Source organism: Aquarana catesbeiana, linkage group LG02 (assembly GCF_042186555.1).
Source record: "Aquarana catesbeiana isolate 2022-GZ linkage group LG02, ASM4218655v1, whole genome shotgun sequence".
Taxonomy (NCBI): Eukaryota; Metazoa; Chordata; class Amphibia; order Anura; family Ranidae; genus Aquarana; species Aquarana catesbeiana.
The window spans coordinates 342,646,632-342,666,430 of NC_133325.1; the positions used below are offsets into that span (position 1 = coordinate 342,646,632).

The window sequence follows — 19,799 nt, forward strand, 5'->3', positions numbered from 1 at the left end:
ATATTACTATTATACAATCAGTAAATACATACCTACATACATATATGTTTCTATGAAATCAATAGTGAATACTGTATACAAATTCTCCTTTCCTGATTTTTTTAAGCATTTTAAAATGTTTGTTACATGTCAAACATATTTATTTTTAATTTTAGGGCTGGGAATAATATAGCTATGACTACCAATAATGGTAGCTTCATCAGTACACTCTATGTTCGGTTGTTTTCGGTAAGTCATTTAATTTAAGTAGATTAATTTGTATTCCATACCCTAGTGTATTTATTTGTATATTTAAAGATGAGTTAATCTCCATGACTACAGACCCATATTCAGCTATTTCATCATCTATAGATAACACCAAAGATAAAAAAAGTCCTTTATTTAAAAAAAAGTCCCATGATGTATATCCAGTGTCTGTCACATCACTTAATGATGTAGATCCAGCATCAGTCAAGGTGAGTGATACCTGACGACCATTTAATACTACAGTCAGCTGCCACAATGCAAAGGTGGCATCTAATGAGAATTGTACAACTTGCATGAAATTGACAGGGAATGTGTAAGTGTGAATGCTGTATGTCAATCATCATCAGTGACAGGCAGTTTGGCAGTCCCGTTTCCAGGCATATTGGATTTAATCTGTGGCACTTGTCCTGAATCTTAACAGATATTGATATAGTTGAGATATCACATGCTGTGGAGGGTGGGATGCAGAGATTCTCAAACACAGCAAGTGAGTGATGAAGGCAATATTGTGGTTTCAAAGTCTTGTAGAAAAAGTTGTCCCTGCAGAAACCAATTACTGTTTTTTCAGTACAACAAGGTTGAAGTTCTGCAGGTGATGTTATAAAAGTGGCTGTAAGGATGTGTCTTAATTGGGGCAAAGAGGTTCTGTCCCATATGCCAAATCTAAGGTCGTGAAGACTATAAGAAAATTGGGAGTTGTCCAAAATAGGGATGAAAGGCTCTGGGATTATGGAAGGACCATAACACACATAAGATCTTTACAGCATACTGGAATTATATATTATATTCTAGAGTGCACCATACTGTGTGCCATACAAATTTATTGGCAATATGTTGCCACTTCTGTAGGTATTGGTAAGCCCACTGGTTGAACAAAAATAACAGACTCATCTATGAGCTGCTTAAGACTGTCAGTTGGTCAACTGATATCACAATAATTTGAAAGTGTTCACCTTTTAAATTCGCTGGAAAAGCACAATATTGTGTACCATGACAAGCAGGCTTACACAATTGCTTTTATATATTAAAGAATCGATGAGGATGTTTGTTTCTCCAGAATAATTTGCAATAAATAAGGGTTGCTTTTTAAATGGAGAAATAGAAATCATTGCCAGTGTGTAAAAGAAACATACAGTATATTTACATATACAGTAATATATTTTTATGTATACAGTAATATTCCTGCTTGCTGTGTTTTCCCAGCCAATTTAACAATACTGTGTTTTCCCAGCTAATTTAAGAGGTGAACACCTTCCATTAATGTGATATCAGTTATTGATCCACTGACCCAGAGACACCTCTTTTGTGTTTTCCAGTGCTTTCAGCCTCTTGGGGAATGATCTGGTGGCTGTCCAGGAATAAAATCTTAGATGATTTTATCCAAAAGTGGAATTTACTTGCTTCCCCTGCTATGTAGGGGTGTTTTGGTAGACTTTTCTATAAAGTTGAAGTAAGTGCATTAGCCAGGTGTTCCAAGTTGCCCATGCTTTGGGTGGAAAAGTACAAGGTTATTATGGACCCTTTCACAAAATGCACAATAGACAATAAAAAATACCCACAATAATGAATAAAAATTTAAGACATTGTAAAATTCACACATTGTTGCACTCAGTGTTAATCAGCTTAGTAAATAAAACAATCCTTGACCCACAATAGTTCATTTGACATTTTAACAAATCTAATTTTGTTAAAAAAGATTTGTCCATTACCTGGGGATCGCTATGGTGGGACTCGTAGTTCTGATGGTTTGGTGGCATAACTGGTTCCTTTCCCTAACCCCCTCCCCCTTATTTTAATATTTTTCTATTTTGGTTACGTTGTCTTTTTTTTATTTTTACTTATTGTTTTTTCTGAAAAAAAAAAAAAAAAAATAACAGTGTTAACCATGTAAAATTCTGCACGGGGTACAGAGAATTCTTAGTACCTAGGCTTGTGGATCTCTATAGTGTCACACTCATTGATCTGCATTCAATAAATGTACTGGTTTGTTATATTGACCTTTACATGTACATATACCATGGTCATTATATTGCTGTTGAGATGTCTGTACTATCCCTGTGTTCCTTAAAAATAAACCATTGAAAAAAAAGGATTTGTAACAACTGCCTGAGAAGGTTGTTACTATCTAATCTCTCAAAAGAAAAGTTGAATATTCATTGTCATACCCTTTTTTTTAGGATCCAAATTATAGTAGACCTCTTTTTATCCCACAAACTGGAATCAAGTTAAACCGTACAGTATATGTTGAAGTGGGAGCAACCAACTTGACTGAAAAGTAAGATCATACAAATACTACAGCATATTTGCAATGAAACATATTAAACATAGATACCGGAAATAGAGGCAACAACTAAAGCTATGATGATTGTAAAATTGATTATTCTTAGTGGCCCAAATATATGGGTTATTTAGAGATACAACAACTAGTCCACACCAGATAGAAGAAATTCAGGTTGCTCAAGATGTGGTTCTTAATCTAAATAAAGAACTGATTATAGAAATATGAATCAAATGCTGCCAGGAAAACAAATGCAGGTGACCTGTTGTCTGGTGTGACCATATATGTTGACCTCACAAAGGGGTATTGTTGTTCTAGCGAAAGACAATATATTTTATTGGGGACACACTAACACAGATAGTATAAAACATACAGCAACAATGCAACAAACAAGCCAGTGAAAATGTGTGTAGAGTGGAACAAGCTAACAAACTAACTATATACATGTTACAACTGCAGGGAGAAATGTAAATGGAAAGAAGGGCAGAGCAAGGTCAGGCAGGAAGTCGGGATGGATACAGGATACAGAGCAGGTTCAAGCACACAGGCAAAATATTGAGGCAGAGAAAAGACAATGAAGTGGTGCTAAATAGCCCAGCAGCAGCCATCAGCAGGCTCTGCTGGGAGACCCCAACTGGTAGATACTGATATTGCGTCACTGAGATCCAGAAACCACAGGGCCACCAGCAGGTATTCTAGCAGATCTGCATGCTCCTACAAACTGCCTTTGCTGCATTACAAGTTTTATTAGAAAGACCAACATATACCATGTAGAGTTTTCCAATCCCAAGAGTGGGCCCCTTTATGTTGTTGTAAAAATAAACCTCATTCACATGGTTAATAATTGCAGTGGTTGCATCATGGACCTCATTCCTCATACTATCTTACCAACTTTTGGAGAATGATAATTGCTTGAGAATTGACATCAGATGCACCAATTTAATTGTATAGAGCGTGCTACTTCTGTAGTAGCATGCTCAATGCAGGCTGGTTAAAGAAAAGTGTCTTGCCTTTTCTCAAGGATTAGTGTGAATTTTTAGACATAGGTGTTGTCCATTCAACAACAAACATTTCATTACATTATTTGGGCCCAGAATTTTCTTATAGTAAGACCTTATAAAAATAAGTGGTAATCTGCTATGAAGCAAAACAACTGTATGTAAAGACTAAAGTATGTAAAGTTGTCTGTTGTTCCCAGACAGATGACTTGTAAGGCCTTATGCACACTGGTTTATTGTAAATGCTGTTTCTCCTGACATGAAAAATCAGCCTTAATAATGCACCTACAGTAAGTCGCAGTTTTCCAAATACGTTTAGGTGTATTTAGATGCGTTCAGACGTGTTTGGCATTTGGATATTTAATTATTTTTTCCATTGGCCAGAATTGTAATTTTTTTCTGGCCATTGAAATGAATGAACGCTTAGCGCTTAGGAGACCTGTTTTGATGCATTTACTGTAGGTGCGTTTGGCTTTTTTATGCCTTAAAACTCCTCTCCTAAAAAAAACGATTTGACTGCCTCTTAATGCTGCTTCTCCAAAACTCCTCCAATAGCCTATGTGTACATGGACACATAGGCTTTTATTAATGGGGAGTTCAGGGGCTTAGTCAAAAATTACCCAAAGCCCCAAAAACGTCAGTTTAGGAGCAGCAGTGCACATGAACCCTAAATGTTATAGTTGTGTTGCCCAAATCTATATATTATGATATTTAATATTTTCCTGCTATGATTTAGTAAATGAGAGTTCTTGGACCATGACCATGTGGTAAATAATATGAAAGTCTAACAAAAAACAATCTATCTAGTTACATAAAGAAATATTATTATGAGCGCTCTAACATATTGCTAAATACAAACAATGAGAGAGAAAAGACACACGACAAACATTTAGATATAGTGCAAGTGAAAAGGATATATTGCATAATTACCATGCTACTGCACACGAGGGCCCCATTCTGGTGACTGGTCTACCAGAGACTTCTCTTCCCTCCCATCTAGTCTGTGTATATCATTATAGGCCGGTGCCTCATTGGTTGGCATTGCGTGGCTCTGATTAGTGGGCCTCCCTATTCCTTTTAAGATTGGCTAATCTTCAATCCCTATACTTTGCATAAGTTAGCCCCCTTTAATGCAAATCCTTGGCACAAACTATTTTGAACTGAAAACTTAAAAACTTGCAAGAACATGACATTTTCAGGGAAATTAAGTATTCATGACGGGCTGGCCACCTTCATTGCATATCTAAACAAGGGATCCTTTGAAGTGAATATTTGTAGAACAAAGAGGTTTGGGTCCCATTGTTTAGATAAACAAGCTCAGGCACCAAATTGTTTGCGAAAAGCCTTCTCACATACATTAGTAAATCGAATATGGCCTCCTGGCAACTTAACCCATCCCCACTTGTATAACAGGGTCTTTTGGAAAGCTATTACATTGATACAATTCTAAATGAAATATATTCATAATTAAAATATTATTTACAGCTGTTAACCACTTACCGACCACCTTCCGCATGTATACTGCGGCAAGGCGGCTCGGCTGTGCAAAGCGACTTACCTGTATGTCGGTCCATGCATGAGATAGTGTGGGCCCGCACCACTGCACGCCGGGGGAGCTCATGCGCAGGGCCACCTGCAATCGCAGTACAGAGGGGCAGAACGGGGAGCTGCCTATGTAAACAAGGCTGATCCCCATTCTGACAGGGGACAACTCTGAGATCAGCTGTTCCTAGTAAATCAGGAACAGCTACCTCTGTGTTGTCCCAGTGAGCCCATCCCCCACACAGTTAGAACACACCCAGGGAACACAGTTAACCCCTTGATCGCCCCCTAGTTTTAACCCCTTTCCTGCGAGTGTCATTTATACATTGATCAGTGCATTTTTTTAGCACTGATCACTGTATTGGTCTCACTGGTCCCCAAAAAGTGGCACTTAGGGTCAGATTTGTCCGGCGCTATGTTGCAGTTCTGTTAAAAATCCAAGATCGCTGCCACTACCAGTAAAAACAATAAAAAAAAATAAAAGTCCCTGGCTCTATTCCCTATTTTGTAGACGCTATATAACTTTTGTGCAAACTAATTATGCTTATTGGGATTTTTTTTACCAAAAATATGTAGAAGAATACATGTTGGCCTAAACTGATGAAGAAGTTCGATTTTTTACATTTTTTTTTTTGGATTGTGTATTATAGCAGAAAGTAAAAAAAAAAATAGTATTCTTTTTTTCCCAAAATTGTCGCTTTTTTTTGTTTATAGCACAAAAAATAAAAACCACTGAAGTGATCATATACCACCAAAAGAAAGCTCTAAAAAAAAGATATCAATTTTATTTTGGTACAATGTCGCAGGACAGTGGAATTGTAAGTTAAAGCGGGGGGATTGGGAAAATGTCCAATCCTGGATGAGATACCCCCGGAGGTAGGAGAGGGGTAAGATAGTCCCACCAATCAGGGTGACCCTATGCAAGTCTATGAGAGATGGGTCTTTATTAGTCCTAAATAGAAATGGAGGGAAGAAGAACCCAACCCCTACAGGGGACCCTCATACAAAACCACTGGTTAATATCATGACATCTCCTAGCACATATCTGTTTACATGCTTGTCCTATGTGTTGTCTGTCTTGCTGTTTGTAGATTAATGTTTTGAGTATTATACTCTATATTCTTTCATGTAATCCATGATGCTTTACCCTTTTTCTGTACAATATGCTGTATACAGTAGATTGCTGTGTATTAGTTTAGGCCTCCTTACTATTTATCAATAAATTTTTTTAAATTGTGTTAACGCTTTTACTCATGGTGAAAGAACGCTCAATAACCCAAATCATATTTGAGAGATATTAAATCTCAAAATATAACTTTTGGGTAACATAATAATACCTAAAGAAGACAAGAATGTGTTGGTAGGCAGAATTAAATGTGACAAATGTATATTTGAGAAGATGTCCTGCTAATGTTTTTGATTTAGCAATGCTAACTAGAGAATTATTCACATGTAAAATAAATGCCCTTTCCTGCAGATTCAATGTGTTACTGGATAGATGCTATGCTTCAACCTCCCCATACCCAACCAATTCAACCTCCTATGACCTTTTTGTAGGGTAGGTTATCAAATAAATATTTTGTTACATGTCATTGTAAATAAAATTAAAGTTTATATATTTATGGAATCATATTTTTATAGCGTTACTCATATTGCTGTAGGTAACAGACTTTCCAACTTTGTTTATTTACTATCATCCTTCTCTACAATGAGTTTAAGGTGATCTTTTTTTTATATTTTCTTTTTAATCTAATTGTATTCTGAAAACAAGATGATTATTACATTAACCATGTTTACAGTATTAACACATTTTATGGCACTTTTTATAAAATGAAAAATGTGAAATATCTTCACCTTGCTTTTTTCACACCATAATGACAGTTTTGCTGGTTAGCTTTCAAAAGAAAATTTGGGAAAGCAAATTTAAACAAATTTATTTTTTTTTAATTATGAATGAGGTGCTCAGAGCTATAGGAATAAGATTTGGGTTTGGATCAGACATGAATCTGAGATGAACCCAACCCGTGCGCAAGCCAAAGTCCTGGTGAACTAATGCGCCAATTCACCCACTGTAACACTCTGCAATGATAATGCACTGCAAGGGTCCTTTAACATTTGGTCAGCTGGCTTAGAAGAGCCCATAATGATGGCTTTGTCATGTGCAAGCCCCCTAACTATCAAAAAAAGAGAACATGGAGCAGCCATAGATTTACTAAAACTGGAGAATGCAAAATCTGGTGCAGCACTGCATAGAAACCAGCTTCCTTTTTTATTAGCTTTTTGTCAAAGCTTAATTGAACAAGCTTAACCCCTTGCCGACCACCGCACGGCGATGTACGTCAGCAGTATGTCGCGGCTGGGCAAATGGGCATACAGGTATGCCCCCTTTAAATCACGGCATAGTCAACGTGCCCACCGCGTACTCCGAGAGTGTACCCACAAGTCCTGCAGACTTGATGTCCACCGGGGGCCCGCAATCGTGTCACGGAGCGGCAGAATGGGGAGATGTCTACAGGCATTTCCCTGTTCTGCCTAGAAACATGACAGAGATCTACTGCTCCCTGTCCTCAGGAGCAGGGATGAGCTTTGAGTTCAAGTCAAACTCATGTTCGACTCGAACATCAGCTGTTCACCAGTCCTCTGAACAGCGAACAATTTGGGGTGTTTGCGGCAAATTTGAAAGCCGTGGAACACCCTTTAAAAGTCTATGGGAGAAATCAAAAGTGCTAATTTTAAAGGCTTATATGCATGGTATTGTCATAAAAAGTGTTTGGGGACCTGGGTCCTGCCCCAGGGGACATGGATCAATGCAAAAAAAGTTTTAAAAACGGCCATTTTTTCGGGAGCGGTGATTTTAATAATGCTTAAAGTGAAACAATAAAAGTGTAATATTCCTTTAAATTTCCTACCTGGGGGGTGTCTATAGTATGCCTGTAAAGGGGCACATGTTTCCCGTGTTTAGAACAGTCTGACAGCAAAATGACATTTCAAAAGAAAAAAAGTCATTTAAAACTACTCGCGGCTATTAATGAATTGCCGGTCGGACAATACACATAAAAGTTCATTGATAAAAATGGCATGGGAATTCCCCGCAGAGGAACCCCAAACCAAAATTTAAAAAAAAATGATGTGGGGGGAGTCCCCCTAAATTCCATACCAGGCCGGTCAGGTCTGGTATGGATATTAAGGGAAACCCCGGCCAAAATAAAAAAAATGGCGTGGGGTCCTCCTCAAAATCTATACCAGACCCTTCAGGTCTGGTATGGATTTTAAGGGGAACCCCGTGCCAAAATTTAAAAAAAAATGGCTTGGGGTCCCCCCAAAAATCCATACCAGTCCCTGATCCCAGCACGCAATCTGGCAGGCCGCAAGAAAAGAGGGCCCCCCCTCCTGAACCGTACCAGGCCACATGCCCCCAACATTGGGAAGGTGCTTTGGGGTAGCCGCCAAAACACCTTGTCCCCATGTTGATGGGGACAAGGGCCTCATCCCCACAACCCTTGCCAGGTGGTTGTGGGGGTCTGTGGGTGGGGCGCTTATCGGAATCTGGAAGCCTCCTTTAACAAGGGGACCCCCAGATCCTGGCCCTCCCCCCTGTGTGAAATGGTAAGGGGGTACCCTACCATTTTACAAAAAAAGTGTCAAAAATGTTAAAAATGACAAGAGACAGTTTTTGACAATTCCTTTATTTAAATGCTTCTTCTTTCTTCTATCTTCTTTCTTCATTCTTCTGTCTTCTAGCTTCTATCTTCTATCTTCCTTCGGTTTCTTCCTCCATCTTCTTCTTCTTCTGGTTCTTTTGGTTCTTCCTCTGGTGTTCTCGTCCGGCATCTTCCTCCGTGGCATCTTCTTCCCTTCTTCTTCTCGGTCGCTCCACATCCACCATGATGGGAGGCTCCCACTGTGTGACGCTTCTCCTCTTCTGACAGTTCTTAAATAACAGAAGGTGGGGCCACCTGGTGACCCCGCCCACCTCTGACATCACGGGGAATGCCACAGGGAAGTCCCCATCAAGTCCACGTGTGTCAGAGTTATTTAAGAACCGTCAGAAGAGGAGAAGCGTCACACAGTGGGAGCCTACCATCATGGTGGATGCGGAGCGGCCTGAGAAGAAGAAGGGAAGAAGACGCCGCAGAGGAATATGCCAGACGAGAACACCGGAGGAAGAAACAGAAGAAGAAGAAGATGAAGGAAGAAACCGAAGGAAGATAGAAGATAGAAGAAAGAAGATAGAAGAAAGAAGAAACATTTAAATAAAGGAATTGTCAAAAACTGTCTCTCTCTCTCACTTTTTTTGTGAAATGGTAGGGGTACCTTTGTACCCCCTTACCATTTCACACAGGGGGAGGGCCGGGATCTGGGGGTCCCCTTGTTAAAGGGGGCTTCCAGATTCCGATAAGCCCCCCGCCCGCAGACCCCCACAACCACTGGGCAAGGGTTGTGGGGATGAGACCCTTGTCCCCATAAACATGGGGACAAGGTGTTTTGGGGGGCTACCCCAAAGCACCCTCCCAATGTTGAGGGCATGTGGCCTGGTACGGTTCAGGAGGGGGGTGGCCACTCTCTTGTCCCCCCCTCTTTTTTGGGCCTGCATTTTTTTCACTTGGAGTCACTTCATCGGAAAAATAAAACGAATTATAAGAGCCACGTGCAACTAAAAAATCTTATATCACTCACTTTCAATGTACACCCCTATCCCCATAGATAAAATAAAATGTAGGCATAAACCAGTTAGGCCTATTATCCCTGTTCGAAGCTGACTTGCAGCTGGCCAATTTTACACAGCTGTTTCCTCTGTAGTCTCTTAAATATTTTTTAAGCAGATCCCCATACCTGTGATATTTGTCTCTAAAAAATTTGGGCCTAAAATTGTCATTTAAAATTGTCCTGCTTCAGGACAATTCTACACTGCTGTATGCTCTGTGGTCTTTTCATTCTTGTAGTAAAACCCTTATCCATGCTCTTTGTCTCCAGTAACTTTGGGCCTAAAATGGCTATTTAAAATTATACTTCTACTTACTAATTTTACATTGCTATGTCATCTCTGGTCTCTTATTTCTTGTAGTGAAAACACCCGCCTGTACTCTTTGTCACTAATATCTTTTAAACAATTCTTCCTCATTCTCCCTCATGTTTCCAACTTTTTTTTTTTAGTTTGTAGTACATTTGCTTTATTTGTAAATCCGTCAGTGACTTGACCAACCTGACATAAAATTAAGTTATAATAATGACTAAGATCTTTTTATCGAATTTTATAGATGCCAAAAGGATCAATATACTTTTATAAAACAAAACGGAGACAGTCAGGTTGCCCAGTTTTACTTTTCAGCCTTCCGATTCCTTGAACAGTATAATCAAGCTGTGTCAACGTTTTATTTGCATTGTATTACCAGACTCTGTGAAGTGTCTGCATGTTCATCCTTTAAGCAGGTAAGTATTGCAGACATACCTGAGTGTGATTAGATCACTGTATATTACTTTAAATAAAGACATCCTTTTTATTTTGACCCATATTTTACATTTGAGACAATTAAAAATAAGGACTTTAGTACTCCTACAATCTACAGTATGTTCATATAATATACACTATGTTCAAATGTCCAGATGATGGTGAGTAAATATGTATGTCAAATGAAAATTGATCTTCTAAAGAATTACTGTATTATCCAGAAACAACAAATCATGTTTGCAACAACTGTAATCATATTGTCATAATGGCACCAAATATAATTCAAAGACATGTAATTTATGGAAGGAATTTGTTACATCTTTATTTCAACAGATAAAAAGTAAAATATCAAATGTAGACTTAAGCGCTTCCTGACCGACAAACGTATGTTTATACGTCCTTGGGAAGTGGTGGTGATATCTGCATCATGGCTGCAGCTGCAGCCATGATGCAGATATTATTCTTTTCAGCTGGCGATGCCCTTTCCTGTCAAAGTTATCTTAGCAGCTAAATGGGTGCCTGATCTCTTTTACAAGCAGGAGAAGGGGACCCCTCCCACTGCATTCTGCTGTTTCCAGGCTCTCCCATACCACCGAGGAGCCTGAAACCATTATGAACAGTTGTGCCAGCTAACCACGGAGATGAAGGAGGAACTGCCAGTCATCATCATATTTGTTATTTATTAACTTCATACAGGTTAACTTTTATATTTAGTAGCAATTTTGTACATTTTGCTGTGTTTTTATCTGCTAATAATGATTTTAGTGTATTTTAAGCAAAAATATTGTTTTGATAAACATTTGCGCAAATGTCATTGTGCCCTAAAAATCAGTAGCACCTTATTTTTATTCTACTGGTCATGTGCTTTCAGAAAATATATGACTGGGGGAATCTTTTACAAACTCTGAAAGATGTAAGGAAAAAAATAAGCAATAGAAAAATTGCAAAAATAGTCCAGCCAGCTGAGTTTAAAAGTAGAGCACAGGGCCTGGCAGCGAAAGGGTTAAAATGCCCCTATACCCCATGCTTATGCGCAAATACAAATGCACACGTAGGTCATGCACTCATATGGAAATGGTGATCCCATCATACATATTTTCACGAACATGAAAGTGAAAACAATAATTCTAGCACCAGACCTCCTGTGTAACTCTAAACTGGTAACCTGTAAAGTAGGGATGAGCCGAACACCCCCCTGTTCGGTTCGCACAAGAACATGCGAACAGGAAAAAAGTTAGTTTGAACACGTGAACACCGTTAAAGTCTATGGGACACGAACATGAATAATCAAAAGTGCTAATTTTAAAGGCTTATATGCAAGTTATTGTCATAAAAAGTGTTTGGGCCTGGGTCCTGCCCCAGGGGACATGGATCAATGCAAAAAAAACTTTTAAAAATGGCCGCTTTTTCAGGAGCAGTGATTTTAATAATGCTTAAAGTCAAACAATAAAAGTGTAATATCCCTTTAAATTTTGTACCTGGGGGGTGTCTATAGTATGCCTGTAAAGGTGCGCATGTTTCCTGTGTTTAGAACAGTCTGACAGCAAAATGACATTTCGAAGGAAAAAAGCCATTTAAAACTACTCGCGGCTATTAATGAATTGCCGGTCCGACAATACACATAGAAGTTGATTGATAAAAACAGCATGGGAATTCCCCACAGGGGAACCCCGAACCAGAATAAAAAAAAAATGACGTGGGGGTCTCCCTAAATTCCATACCAGGCCCTTCAGGTCTGGTATGGATATTAAGGGGAACCTCGGCCAAAATTTAAAAAAAAAATGACGTGGGGGGTCCCCCTAAATTCCATACGAGACCCTTTAGGTCTGGTACGGATTTTAAGGGGAACCCCACGCCAAAAAAAAAAAAAAACGGCATGGGGTCCCCCCAAAAATCCATACCAGACCCTTATCCGAGCACGCAACCTGGCAGGCCACAGGAAAAGAGGGGGGGACGAGAGAGCGCCCCCCCTCCTGAACCGTACCAGGCCACATACCCTCAACATTGGGAGGGTGCTTTGGGGTAGCCCCCCAAAACACCTTGTCCCCATGTTGATGAGGACAAGGGCCTCATCCCCACAACCCTGGCCGATGGTTGTGGGGGTCTGCGGGCAGGGGGCTTATCAGACTCTGGAAGCCCCCTTCAACAAGGGGACCCCCAGATCCCGCCCCCCTGTGTGAAATGGTAAGGGGGTACAAAAGTACCCCTACCATTTCACAAAAAAACTGTCAAAAATGTTGAAAATGACAAGAGACAGTTTTTGACAATTCCTTTATTTAAATGCTTCTTCTTTCTTCTATCTTCCTTCATCTTCTTCTTCTTCTGGTTCTTCTGGCTCTTCTGGTTCTTCCTCCAGCGTTCTCCTCCGCGGCGTCTTCTATCTTCTTCTCCTCGGGCCGCTCCGCACCCATGGCATGGGGGGAGGCTCCCGCTCTTCTCTTCATCTTCTTCTCTTCTTCATCTTCTTCTTCATCTTCTTCTCTTCTTCATTTTCTTCTCCGGGCCGCTCCGCATCCATGTTGGCATGGAGGGAGGCTCCCGCTGTGTGACGGCGTCTCCTCGTCTGACGGTTCTTAAATAACGGGGGACGGGGACGTCACGGGGAATGCCACAGGGAAGTCCCGTCATGTCCCATGCGTCAGAGGGGGCAGGGTCACCGGGTGGCCCCGCCCCCCGAACCGTCAGACGAGGAGACGCCGTCACACAGCGGGAGCCTCCCTCCATGCCAGCATGAATGCGGAGCTGCCCGGAGAAGAAAATGAAGAAGAGAAGAAGAGAAGAAGATGAAGAAGAAGATGAAGAAGAGAAGAAGATGAAGAGAAGAGTGGGAGCCTCCCTCCATGCCATGGGTGCGGAGCCGCCCGAGGAGAAGAAGATAGAAGACGCCGCGGAGGAGATGCTGAACAAGAACGCTGGAGGAAGAACCAGAAGAGCCAGAAGAACCAGAAGAAGAAGATGAAGGAAGATAGAAGAAAGAAGAAGCATTTAAATAAAGGAATTGTCAAAAACTGTCTCTTGTCATTTTTAACATTTTTTACAGTTTTTTAGTGAAATGGTAGGGGTACAAGTACCCCCTTATCATTTCACACAGGGGGGGGCCGGGATCTGGGGGTCCCTTTGTTAAAGGAGGCTTCCAGATTCCGATAAGCCCCCCACCTGCAGACCTCACAAAAACCGGCCAGGGTTGTGGGGATGAGGCCCTTGTCCTCATCAACATGGGGACAAGGTGTTTTGGGGGGCTACCCCAAAGCACCCTCCCAATGTTGAGGGCATGTGGCCTGGTACGGTTCAGGAGGGGGGGTGCTCTCTCGTTCCCCCCTCTTTTCCTGCGGCCTGCCAGGTTGCGTGTTCGGATAAGGGTCTGGCATGGATTTTTGGGGGGACCCCCACGTCATTTTTTTTAAAATTTTGGTTCGGGGGTTCCCCTGTGGGGAATTCCTATGCCGTTTTTATCAATGAACTTCTGTGTGTATTGTCGGACCGGCAATGCAATAGCCGCGAGTAGTTTTAAATGGCTTTTTTCCTTCGAAATGTCATTTTGCTGTCAGACTGTTCTAAACACGGGAAACAAGCCCCCCTTCACAGGCATACTATAGACACCCCCCAGGTATGAAATTTAAAGGGATATTACACTTTTATTGTTTGACTTTAAGCATTATTAAAATCACTGCTCCTGAAAAAACGGACGTTTTTGAAACTTTTTTTTGCATTGATCCATGTCCCCTGGGGCAGGACCCAGGTCCCCAAACACTTTTTATGACAATAACTTGTATATAAGCCTTTAAAATGAGCACTTTTGATTTCTCCCATAGACTTTTAAAGGGTGTTCCGTGGCATTCGAATTTGCCGCGAACACCCCAAATTGTTCGCTGTTCGGCGAACTTGCGAACAGCCAATGTTCGAGTCGAACATGAGTTTGACTCAAACTCGAAGCTCATCCCTACTGTAAAGGCTTTTAAAGTGTTGCCTATGGAGAATTCTACAGTAGGTACTATAGTTTGTCACAGTTCCACAGGTGTACACAATTTTAAAGAGTGACAGGTTAGGTTTCTATTTACTTGGCATAACATCATTATTTTTAAAATTGGGTATTATATTGTGTTTGTTAGCACTAAAGTTCATAGAAGTTCATTTTTTCTGGAAATTTGATAAACCACTATGCAAATATTATGTGACATAAAATTGCCATACCCACCATTTTATTCTCCAGGGGCTTTGCTTTCAGAAAATATACAGTATATTGTTTTGGGGTTGTAATTTTCTAGCAAAAATTTGCAGATTTTTACATGTATTTGAGAAATTGGCCTAGTTTTGAAATGGTTAAGACATTGGGAAACATGAAAAACTGTTCATATTGTGCTAAGTTAAGATTCATTAATCTTAGTCACATGATATGTTGATTCTTTCATTTTGAGTAATATTCTTCATCAGAGGCATAGGTTGAGCAAACTCAATGAGAGATTTATAGCTGAATGCCTACAGAAGATATAAGAGACATGGTGGTGCGGTCCCATGATGGTAGGGTCTCAAGCAGGAAAGGGACAAATATAAATGTAGAGATCCCAAGTATAGCTTAAAGATCTTAGATAAGGCACATAGTGGATCCACTTCAACAATCCAACACCAGGGAAGGCACAGATCAACTATATTAATATAATTTTCTAAGGACAAACAGTTAAAGCTCTTAAGACATAAAAACATTCACTGATTTTCAAAGATGAAATCCCACCGGCACCTGCTTCATACACTGCACAAAGGATAAAAACAAATATATCATTAATTGCATCTATTTTTTCTTTGATAATGCTTATTATAAATTAGTAATATAATATAATATAATATATTATAATATTAGTTATAAATTAGTAATATGCTTTACCACAATTCACAGCAATGCAACTGCTCTACTCAGAATAAATGGGTTGCCTTAACGCAGTACACATTAATGAACCAGCAGTAATGCACTGTTAGGAAAATGTACGCTTGAATTGGTTCAAGTTGTGTTGCAGTTATGTTTTAACATGAATTCATTCTTATCTTAAGTACTAAGATTGCACAAAAAATTCTTTACAGATCTGCTCAACACGAAAAAGGAGTGCTAGAGCAGCTTTAAGCTCTTCAGGTTATCCTTCACTTTCTGATCCAGCAACAGTAACTTCACCGGGGATCGTTACCAGTGCTGACACTAGTAAGTACAAATGCACACAACACTAAATATACACTGATTGAAAAGTTACATGGGAGATATAAAAGTGAACCTTCACCCATAAAGTGTTACGAAAGTCTTGTTTTTTTTGTTCAAAATAACAAACATGTTATACTTACCTGCTCCGTTGCAGTGGTTTTGTACAGAGCAGCCCAGATCCTCCTCGTTCGGGTCTCTCTTCGGTGCTCTTGGCCCCTCCTTCCTATTGAGTGCCCCTACAGCAAGCAGCTTGCTATGGGGGGCACCTGAGACAAGCCGCATCTCCCTGTGTCCATTCAGACATGGAGCCTCAGCCCACCCCCTCTATCTCCTCATTGGCTCATTGACATTGATTGACAGCAGTGGAAGTCAATGGCGCTTTGCTGTTGTCTTAGCCAATGAGGAGGGAGAGTCCCGAACAGCCGATTCTCTCGTGCAACATCGCTGGATAGAGATGGGGATCAGGTAAGTATTGGGAGGGCTAAGAGGGGCTGTTGCACACAGAAGGCTTTTTATCTTCATGCATAGGATGCACGAAGATAAAAAACTTTATGATTTTACAACCACTTTAAATAAATGTAATGCTGCCCTGCTTCCTCCCCCTTCCCCCTCTCACAATTGGATATCCATGGTATTTTATGTATTTGTGCTGCAAAGCAGTCCTTTCTCATTTCTTGCTTAGGCAAGAATGGCAAGTGTTCTCTCCGCCTCTGCACATGTGCAGATGTGCTGCAGGCCTTAGAGTCCTGAGTGAGCCCTGTGGCTCATCTGCACATGCACAGGTCCTGCGTAATATCTGCTCATATGTGGGTTACATGTGCAAAGATGGCAATTGTGAAAGTCCTCAACTTTGCCACCTTTGAGCATCATTGGAAAATCTCACATGTGCAGATATGTGCTCGAAGGCCAGGCACAGCCCTTTGGCACATCTACACGCACACCCTAATGGTAGCACCAGTGGAACAAATGGACAGAGGACTGAAGTTCCTCTTTAACCACTTCAAAACGGGCCACTTATACACCTTCCTGCCCAGACCAATTTTCAGCTTTCAGCACTATCACATTTTGAGTGACAATCATGCGGCCATGCGACGCTGTACTTAAACAAAATTTTTATAATTTGTTTTCCCACAAATAGAGCTTTCTCTGGAGTTTTTATTTTTTGCGCTACAAATAAAAAAAGATCGAAAATTTTGAAAAAAAAAGTTTTTCTTCGTTTCTGTTACAAAACTTTGTAAATAAGTAAGTTTTCCCCTTTACTGATGGGCACTGATGAGGCTGCACTGACAGGCACTGATGAGGGAGTACTGATTGGCACTGATGAGGTGGCACTTATATGCAGCACTGATAGGCACTGATAGGTGGTACTGATAAGCAGCACTGATGGGCACCAATATACAGCACTGATGGGCACTGATAGGTGGCACTGATGGGCACTGATAGGTGGCACTGATGGGCACTCATAGGCAGCACTGATGGGCACTCATAGGCAGCACTGATGGGCACTCATAGGTGGCACTGATGGGCACTGGTGGGTACTTATGGGCGGCACTGATAGATGGCACTGATAGGCAGCACTGATCAGAGGCACTGGCAGGTATCACTGATGGGCACAGAGTGCCATCCCTAATGGGCAATGATTGCCATCCCTGGTGGGCTCTAGTGGGCTTACCTGGGGGTCATGGGTGGGCATCCCTGGTGACCATGGGTGGGCATCCCTGGTGGTCCTGGCTGGGCATCCTCGGGGGGCTTCACTGATAATCAGTGCAGACCCTCCTTTCAGGAGAGCAGCCAATCGACTCTCCTCTACTCTGTTAGTAGAGGAGAGCCGATGTCAGTGCGAGTGGAGGAAAAGCCGATACACGGCTTTTCCTGTTTACACTGTGATCAGCTGTGATTGGACACAGCTGATCTGGTAAAGAGCCTCCATCAGAGGCTCTTTACCTCGATCAGAGATGCGGTGTGTCAGACTGACACACCATACCCCCGATCACTGCGCTTATCCTGCTGGACGTCATATGACCCCCCAGCCAGGATAATGAAACCACTTTCCAGATGTTATTCTGCTATATGGTGGGTGGGAAGTAGATAAAGTATCAAAATGTAGTTGACAGTTGAACCTATAAATAAAAAGACATACAAAAAACCAAACAAAAAAGACATTCAAAACTTTTTTTATATTTTTACCATTGCTAGTTTTAAAACAATTGGTGTAATAAAGGCATAGGCGTGCGCAGGGGGTGTGCCAGGTGTGCCTGGGCACACCCTAATCACCCTGTGCGGTGCCAATTCCCCCTTCTTTCCCCAGGCTTCCCCCCATGTTTTTCCCCTTCTGCAGTACTGCTGGCTTCCTTCCTCTCCTTTCCCCTCTGGTACTGCAGGGATGTTTCAGGATGGAGAGCGGGGGAAAGGGCTAGTCAATATGTCATTCACTAGTCCCTTACTTTTCTACATGAATATAGTGAACACACTCACTCACTGTTTTTTTTCATAAATGAAGCATAGTAAGATGTTTTTACTATGTTTCAGTTTGCAAATGAACAGGAAGCTGCTCAGCACAGAGCACTTCCCATTCATTCACTGTTCAGTGCAGCTGAGGCTGCAGAGTAAGGCACGTGTGTTTGAGATTTGATGTGGACACCCTAATGCAATAGGCTGCGCACACCTATGAATAAAGGTAAAAAAAGTACAAATGTTATTCAATAATGTCTCCCATGTTATTGAATCTAAATTTATGTTTGTAGCACAGAGCATACTGATTTAGTAAAGAGCTAAAACAAATGAATAAGGCTTAATATACACAGGTGGTTAACTCCGTCTTTGGAAGTCCAAAAGGCACAAGTTCAGGTGCCTGTCAAAAAACTTTCATGCTGGGATTTTACATATGTACATGTGACAAAAAACAACAAAAAACAAAAAAAAATTAAATTTAAGTGGCTTTAAACCCCTGAAATTTAAAAAATGAACACAGCATATCCCACTATAATGTTTGCTAGCCTCAATCCAAAGCACAAATTGTGGTTTCTCTCTGATCTCTCCTCTCTCTACTATCTGCATAACTCACCTCTGACAGTCTAACTCAAGACCACAGAATACCAGGTGATGCCCCCCCTCCAACACACAGAAGGTAATTGACAACCTGTACTGTGCCGGTTTCCCTATCATTCTGTATAGAGGGAGGTGTGTCCTTTCCCCCCACTCAGGTCTCAGGTTCCACTGATCTCTCCACTCTAGTCTGTGCAGTGTGTGACATCAGAACCCCAGCCCCTATCTGGTGGAGTTGAGAAAAATATTTTCATCTGTGTGTTTTAGGAAGATATGCTGGAGATGGCTGCAGATAAACAGGTACAATTGTATTTAGGAGGATTTGGTTTATCTTTGTGTATAACCTGTGGCTGGTCACTTCAGTCGGTATCTGTAAAGGTATACAACTGCCTTAAAGATACATATTAAAGAAAATATTTAAACCATGAAAAAAGACAGGTACTTCCTGCCAAAAGTGATATGCTGTACAAGATTAAGCAATGACACGACCACAGCAATGTGTATAGACATGTTTGCTGGTAATGTTAACTTGCCAGTGGTTGGTTGGGGTAGTTAAAACATGGATCAGCTGCCTGTTGTTACCTTGTCCTGGCTGCTCATGTTATCAATGCCTTAGAAATACATTAAGTGGTTGCAAACCCTTCCAAAAACCTAGTGAAGTGACTATTTTCAAGTGATACACAGAGAGAAAACAAATACTCCTGCATACGTTGTGCCTGTTTATCTGCAGTGTTCACTTCTCTACATCCATTCAAAGTGCATCATTTATACAGTTTGTCTGATCTTTCAGAAAAAAGGGGTAGAGATTTGAAGTTACAATCTGCAGAGCTCAATAAAGAGAGCACTGAGAGCCGATTGGAGGGAAAGGACACATCCCCCATTCACACAGCACACAGGAACAGAGGTGAGGCTGTCAATCAGGTGGAGGCCCTTCCCCGTCACCATTTTTCTCTTGGTGTCAGGAAAACTTGTCAGAAGTGACTCATGCTGATAACAAAGGAAATCAGCAGACAGAAATGACACCTAGTGCCTTTAATGAAGACAAGTACACACTAT

At 41.0% G+C, this 19,799-nt stretch overlaps 1 protein-coding gene across 1 annotated transcript in view; it reads left to right on the forward strand.

Moving 5' to 3' along the window:
• Nucleotides 1-19,799, forward strand: part of LOC141126960 (zona pellucida-like domain-containing protein 1) — a 72,318-nt gene that overhangs the window by 36,103 nt on the left and 16,416 nt on the right. The window contains exons 5-9 of the mRNA XM_073613044.1: nucleotides 156-228; nucleotides 2,424-2,521; nucleotides 6,542-6,622; nucleotides 10,323-10,494; nucleotides 15,587-15,701. Of these exons, the coding sequence (XP_073469145.1) occupies nucleotides 156-228; nucleotides 2,424-2,521; nucleotides 6,542-6,622; nucleotides 10,323-10,494; nucleotides 15,587-15,701 (539 nt within the window). The remainder of the gene's footprint in view (nucleotides 1-155; nucleotides 229-2,423; nucleotides 2,522-6,541; nucleotides 6,623-10,322; nucleotides 10,495-15,586; nucleotides 15,702-19,799) is intronic.